Genomic DNA, 7,604 nt, shown 5'->3' with positions numbered 1-7,604 from the left:
AGCAGCAGGGGAGGCGGTGGGGGTGCTGTGGAAGGTGGAGATGGCAGTGGCAACCCCCCTGGAGGTTGTGAAATGTCCTGGGGGGGCCCCGGGGCTGGGCCTGGGGGAGGTGGGGGGATGAGTAGATCCTGGCCATACTGCCCAGGCCTCAGGTCACCCACAGAGCTGTACAGTCGGAGGTTGCCATTGACTAGTGAGCTGGTACCTGAAAGAAGGAGAGGCAAAGATGGGGGGCAGAAACAAGGCAGACCAGCCCTGCCAATTTCTGTTTACCCAGGGCAGGGGCAGGGGTGGGCACCCAAGAGAATGACTGGATCATTTTCTCCTGAACACCAAGAGAGGGAGCAGCCCCGTGTCCAGTATCCTGAGCTGTCCTGCGAGTGTTCCCCTTCTTTCTAGGGAGGGTCCCCTGCCTGTCCCTGGCACAGCCTTTGAAGCCTGTATGGAATAACCTCCATTTGCCTCCCCAGAGTCACCCTCTAACCTGCACCAGGACTCCCTTGCCGTCTGAGATGGGGGGTGGGGACAAGAGGGCCAGGGCTCTGGTTCCTCTGGCTGCGTCACAGGTTGGCAGCAGCTGCCTTTCCTGCCCCGCAGACACAGGTCCTGTCAGGATGTCCCTGTCCCACTGTGTTCAGTCCCTGGGTGTCACTGCTCCCAGGAGACAGGAGTCACCTAACCAAGCTCACACTCTGGTACACCGTCCCTTTACTCAGCTCTCTTCAGTTATCCTCTCAGTGCGCCATCTGTTTTTTACTGGGACCTTGACCTTGGCCAAGCCAGAAAGTCCAGGGTTCACATCCCAGCTTTACCACTTATTAGATGAGCGACCTTGAACACACTAATTAATCTTGCTGAGCCTCAGTTTCTTCATCTATCAAAGGGGCATGATGTCCGTGCTCGCTTCTTATAGCTGTTGTGAGGATTAAATGAGAGAATCCATGCAGATACACAGAAAGGGCTTGTCATGGTGCCAGGCCTCTAGTAGGCAGTTAATAAAACGGAACCACTTTGACTGCTACAATCTGTGCTTACCTTTTCAGACTATGTGAGACAGGGAAAGTGGGAAAGAGGAAGTCATGGGGCAGGGGTGAGGGAGCTCCTCAGTGAGGAAGGCTGGGTGAGAGACCCGCAGGAGGGAGCAACTTGCACAAACAACTCCTTCTTTCTAAAGACCCTGAAGCTACTGAGAACCCAGCTGTCCACTTCATAGAGAACGGAGGCAGATTCTGGACTGCAGGATAGAACGGGGGTGTGCAGAAGGAAGGTGGCAGGATAGAACGGGGATGTGCAGAAGGAATCTGGGTACTAAAGAGATGCTGAGAGTCCCTGGCCCCAGCAGCTCACATCCCTCTGTTGTCCTCAGACCAGGTCCCCAGCCTCCCAGAGTCTACTTGCTTCTTAGTGGCACCCATCCTTTGCTTCCCTCCTCTCAGTCCCTAACAGTGTGGTGAACCTGGGGAGTGTGCAGCTCTGAAGGGCTCCTCCCAGCTGCCTGACTTCAAACTGAAGAAACCAGGAGCAGGGAAGGGAAAGACTAACGTTCACTGAGCACCCAACTGTCAGGCAGGAGTTAGGAGCTGGGGTGCAGTAGCAAAAAACCAACAAAACAAAAAACGGACAAACACTGGCCCTCCTAGGGAGCTTACGCTTGAATGGGACAATGAACACAATGTATGAGTATATCATTATCACATTAGAGGATGAGTGCGATGGGAAAAAACACCAGCCAGGGAGGGGTGCGGCAGGTGCAATTTAAATAGGGCAGTCCAGCTGGGTGCGGTGGCTCACACCTGTAATCCCAGCACTTTGGGAGGCCGAGGCGGGCGAATCACAGGGTCAAGAGATAGAGACCATCCTGGCCAACATGGTGAAACCCTGTCTCTACTAAAAATACAAAAATTAGCTGGGCGTGGTGGCGCACGCCTGTAGTCCCAGCTACTCAGGAGGCCAAGGCAGGAAAATTGCTTGAACCCGGGAGGCGGAGGTTGCAGTGAGCTGAGATCATGCCACGGCCCTCCAGCCTGGTGACAGAGCAAGACTCCGTCTCAAATCAATCAATAAATAAAGCAGTCTGAGAAGGCCTCGCAGAGAAGGTGACATTTGAGCAAAGAAGGAAGGAGAGAGGGAGACGGCCACACAGATGCCTCGCAGAAGAGCATTCTAACCTGAGAGGTCTGCAGTGCAAAGACCCCAAGGTGGAAATGTGCCTGGGGTATTTCAGGAGCAACAGGAGACACTTTGGCTGGGGCAGTGTGGGAGGAGAAAGCAAGCAAGGAAAGTGGCCAGACTCCGGTCAGACTCCAGCAGTCCTTGCAAGAACCTTTTCTCTGAGTGATAAGGGAAGCCATTAGCGAGTTTGAAGCACCTCTGAGAGGTGTGACGGACGTGACTTATATCCCATCCACCACTTCATTTACTCCAAACTGAACTGTTGTTCCCGTTGTTCACTGGAAGATACAGAGGTAGGAGGGGTGAAGTGTCTTGCCCAAGGGAGCAAAGCGAATATGTGGGGAGCTGGGATTCAAAGCCAGGCCCTTCTCCCACTTAATGCTGCACTTGTTCCTGCTCTGGCCTTGTCCCCTCGCCATCCTTCCCCCGCCAGAAGGGGGCCTTCGCTGACCCTGGCTCTCCTCAACTCCCAGCCCCACTGCCCGGGCTCACTGCAGCCAGTAATCAAGAGGACTGAGGATAGCAAGAGTGGCTGTGCCTGGGGACTCTGTCTCTGTCACCAGCTGTGAAGATGGTCAGATAGATGCTTGGCTTTTGAACTCAGGGCCCTAGGAGGAAAGAAAGAAAGATGGACAAGCCTCAAGCCCAGGGTTCACTTACCTGTCACTTCTTTGTCTGCGAAGTCTTCTGGAACCGAGGGGGTGGGGACAGCCAGCCCATGGTTTTCCTGGGCATTCTGAAAAAGACCAGAAAGAAATGAGGGGACAGGGAAAGATGGACAGATAATTCTAAAACTGCTGCTTATTGAGGCCATTTTACTGCTTGAAAATCTGCAGTGACGGTCATGGCTGCATAACCTTGTGTATCTACCAAAACATAAAAGTCTGATTTTTAAAAAAATGAATCATGTGGTACAGTCAACCAATCCTCACTATTTGTCATAGTTATGTTCTATAAAGCTGCAGTGAACATGGTACTAGTAAATACTGACCTGTTTCTCCTCGGGGAAATACAGGGTTAGGTTCCTATGACCCCTGGTCACAAGATTTTTGTCAACTGATCAATACATAACCATAACCTTGTTTTAGCTGTGTTTCTGCTTAAAGACACTTTAATATATTTTGTTGGTTGGTTAATATTGAACTCGTGGCCGATAGCACTGTAACACGTGACACTAAACAGAAAAAGACATTTATGTATGACAGCTAAAACAAGAAGACAAAGGATCCTCTTGTTTAGCTGAGAACATGTGCGTTGAACAACTCACAATTTTCACTGCTCTGTGCATGTCCGTAAATGACCACAGAAGCAATACAAGCATTGATTCTGGGGTTACAAATAAATTGTAGCCACTAAGCAAATTTGCAAATACAGAATCTACAAATAGGGAGGACTGACTGTATATGAATTCCATCTCGATGAAAAAGACAAAGCAAACAAACCAATAGAATTTGCAATGACTCCCCATGGAGGTCCACAGGTGAAAAGCCAAATTCCTCAGCCTGGCCTCCTGTGTGTTCTTAGTTTTCATTAGGTGTTTACAGAAAAATAAAAAGTGATGAACTTGAATTTTTTTTTTTTTTTAAATTGAGACAGGGTTTTATTCTGTCACCTAAGCTGGAGTGCAGTGGTACAATCATGGCTCACTGCAGCCTTGATCTCCCCGGCTCAAGCAATCTTCCCATCTATAGCTGGAACTACAGATGTGTGCCCACCATTCCTGGCTTTGTTTTCTTTTCTTTTCTTTTCTTTTGAGATGGAGTCTTACTCTGTCACCCAGGCTGGAGTGCAATGGCATGATCTCCGCTCACCGCAACCTCTGCCTCCTGGGTTCAAGCGATTCTTCTGCCTCCGCCTCCTGAGTAGCTGGGATTACAGGGGCGTGCACCACCATGCCCAGCTAGTTTTTTGTATTTTTAGTAGAGATGGGGTTTCACCATGTTGGCCAGGCTAGTCTTGAACTCCTGACCTCGTGATCCGCCCACCTCTGCCTTCCAAAGTGCTGGGATTACAGGCGTGAGCCACTGTGCCCAGCCCTAGCTAATTTTTTGTATATGTTTTAGAGAATGTGGTTTCGTCATGTCTCCCAAGCTGGTCTTGAACTCCTGGGCTCAAATAATCCGCCCACTTTGGCCTCCCAAAGTGTGGGGATTACAGGTATGAGCCACTGTTCCCAGCCTGAACTTGAATATTTATAGCTCTGCAGATGCCCTGATCGCTAAGCTTAACAGGCTATAATATGTTTACACAGCTGTCAGTCTGTACATACTGTTTTGCATTCTATTTTTTTTTTCCAAACATACATTTCCATATGTCAACAAAGTCCACACACCTGCCGTTTTGAAGAGCTGTAGAGCATTTTAGGGTAGTTTTCAAGGTCCTCAATGACCTGGCCTCATGCTTCCCAGCCAACTGTTATTTCACACTCACCTATTACACCCATCCCACACTGTAACTTCACGGACTCCCTCCCTGCCACCTGTTCAACCACCACATATAGTCCATGTTCATCCATGATGCTGGGCGTTGGTCAGCTGTACCTGTCTTTCCCACTCTCTGTTTATAACAATAATCATCATCATAATACTCCTTGCACTGTGCTCTAACTAAACGCATTATCTCAGTCACACCACTCTGTATAGAAGAGGATGTCATCATTTACCAGATGAAGAAACTGAGGCTCAAAGTTGTCTAAAGTCACACAACCAGTACTACCAAACCCAGGTCAGTGGAGCTCCCACTCCCTAAAATCCCTCATCCTTCAAGGATTAGCTGAGCCCCTCTAGGATGGAACAAGGGTAGGGGCTAAGAGCATTGACTCTGGCTTTCCAGCCTGCCTGGATTTGAATCTCAGCTCTGCTACCTATTAGGTGTATGATTGTGCAAGTTACCTAATCTCCCTGTGTCTCAATTTCCCCATCTGTGAAATGGTGGTAACAACAGAATTACCCATTGTAGGGAAGTTGTGAGGACTAAATGATGCAATGCACAAAAAGCACTTGGGAGCCATCCCCTGTCCACACCACACTGACCCACTGCTGCCCAGAGCAACCCACAGCCAAACTTCCAAAAGAGGGGGGACTCTTGTTTGCACTCCAGATTATCCTCTAGTTCCTTCAGTGAGATCTGGGAGCTCCTTGGAGTCAAGGGACCATGTCTTATGGTATCCCCCAAAGCTGGATGCATAGTAAGCCCAGTTGTTACTCAGCGATGGGCTGATGGTACTAACTCTCTGGACTTAATATATAAGAAGGGCACTCAAGGTCAATGTTACAGAAATATCTGTAAGACCCTGGGTTACCAAGGGCCATCTCAGAATTACTCTGGTCACTGGGGATCAGCAAACCACTCATCTTGTTCTTGAAGAATTCTGAAGCTGGAATGGCCTTGAGCCATCAACTTGTCTTTTTTTTTCTGCCTTTGTTGATTTGCATGGCCAACAACATACCTGTTCTCAACATTTCTCAAACCCAGTGACTGGGAACCAGGGGCAGGTACAGGGACCCAGCCCATCAGAGGTGTGTCTCCCATGACATCCTGAGATGTGCCACATACACATGCAAACCACTGACGGTCTAATAACCTCCATCAAGTATGCACACTCCGATTTTGATGAGATGGAGGCCTGGCTTTCAAAAGCCAGGGTTGAGATCTCTGATTAATTTTAACATAATTGAAAAGCGGAAAGGCTGGGGACTTAGCATCAAAAATCTTGGGTTCCATTCATGCTCAGGCTTGCCAGCAGTATGGCCTTGGATGAGCAGTGGAGATGTGGGATGGGGACAGTGATGTTGAGCCATTGTGCAGGCTCCTCCTATGTGATAGCCCTATACTAAGAGTGTGACCAGTGTCACCTCAAATCCCTTCACAGAACCAGGGTGGAAACCTGGGCTTTCCACCTTACCTTTTCTACAGATCACTGAGACCCATTTTCTTCACTTAGAAAATTGAGGCAGCCGGGCATGGTGGCTCGTGCCTGTAATCCCAGCACTTTGGGAGGCCAAGGTGGGAGGATAACCTGAGGTCAGGAGTTCAAGACCAGCCTGGCCAACATGGCGAAACCCCATCTCTACTAAAAATACAAAACTTAGCCAGGCATGGTGGCAGGCGCCTGTAATCCCAGCTATTTGGGAGGCTAAGGCAGGGAGAATTGCTTGAACTGGGGAGGCAGAAGTTGCAGTGAGCTGAGATCATGCCACTGCACTCCAGCCTGGGCGATAGAGCAAGACTCTGTCTCAAAAAAAGAAAAAAAAAAAAAAAAGAAAGAAAAGAAAATTGAGCCAATAGTTCCTACTTTGTAGGGCTATTATGAGGATCAAATGAGATAATATCCCTAAATCCAGGAAACCAATAATAGTTGAAGGATTATATCTTGTAATCCTCTTTTCCAGAAAAGTGAAAAAATTGTGAACAATCAAAGCTAAGCTCCCTGGAAGTCTAGTAGCACCTTCTGGGTTACCCTGAATGCTTAATGGTGTGTGTGGGAGGAAGATGGACGGACTTTATGGGCCTAAGGTAATATTACTCACTATGCCCTTTGATCTTAAAGCACTTGGAAAACACATTAGACTTCCAAGACCACAGAGGGAAAATCCATCTCTGGAGTGGCTTGTAACAACAGCTCAGTCCAAGCCCTGGCTTCTTAGGTCCCTTTCCCGACACAAGGGGGTCCCACAACACGTCCACCACCTCACCACAGTGCTTGCGGTGCTGTGACACATCACGGTCTGGCCCTGGGGCAAGTCCCAAAGGCCAGCCTCATCCCTTCAGAAGCTTCAGTATTGAACTGAACATAGTCTCTCTGGCTCTCCAAGCCCCTGTCTGGCCCTTTTCTTTCCCAGTTGGGCCCACATGGGCTCCTGTGGCTTACTTAGCTTTCCCTTTCACTGATGTTTATTCAGAGAAGGCAAATGCAAACTCATTTTAATCTTAGTCCCAGAAAAACAGACTCGGGAGGTAAACTGCTTCCTGCCCAGGCAACTGGCATCAAGTGCACTGGCATGGATGGTGACATAGTTTAGTATGCAAATGCACAGGTGTGGACAGCATCTATCTCTATGGGTGCTGAATTGCCTAACCTGCCTCTCTTCATGTCATGGAACAAAGGAAAATCCTCCTTAAGAAGTGGGCTTGAGGCAGGGCGCATGGCTCACGCTTGTAATCCCAGCACTTTGGGAGGCTGAGACAGGCAGATCACCTGAGGTCAGGAGTTCGAGACCAGCCTGTCCAATGTGGTAAAACCCTGTCTCTACTGAAAATACAAAAATTAGCCAGGCGTGGTGGCAGGCAACTGTAATCCCAGCTACTCGGGAGGCTAAGACAGGGAGAATTGTTTGAACCCAGGAGGCAGAGGTTGTAGTGAGCCAAGATTGTGCCACTGCACTCCAACCTGGGCGACAGAGTGAGACTGTCCCGGAAAAAAAAAAAAAAAA

At 49.0% G+C, this 7,604-nt stretch overlaps 1 protein-coding gene across 1 annotated transcript in view; it reads right to left on the bottom strand.

The window, feature by feature from the left end:
- CUNH6orf132 (chromosome unknown C6orf132 homolog) overlaps positions 1-7,604 on the bottom strand; it is a 40,368-nt gene that overhangs the window by 6,330 nt on the left and 26,434 nt on the right. Inside the window, exons 3-4 of the mRNA XM_017878291.1 lie at positions 2,833-2,908; positions 2-205 (exon numbers count right to left, since the gene is read on the bottom strand). Coding sequence (XP_017733780.1) covers positions 2-205; positions 2,833-2,908 — 280 coding nt within the window. The remainder of the gene's footprint in view (position 1; positions 206-2,832; positions 2,909-7,604) is intronic.

The sequence above is a fragment of the Rhinopithecus bieti genome, unplaced genomic scaffold (assembly GCF_001698545.2).
Source record: "Rhinopithecus bieti isolate Rb0 unplaced genomic scaffold, ASM169854v2 scaffold_9981, whole genome shotgun sequence".
Taxonomy (NCBI): Eukaryota; Metazoa; Chordata; class Mammalia; order Primates; family Cercopithecidae; genus Rhinopithecus; species Rhinopithecus bieti.
This window is presented reverse-complemented; position numbering and strand designations above follow the sequence as displayed.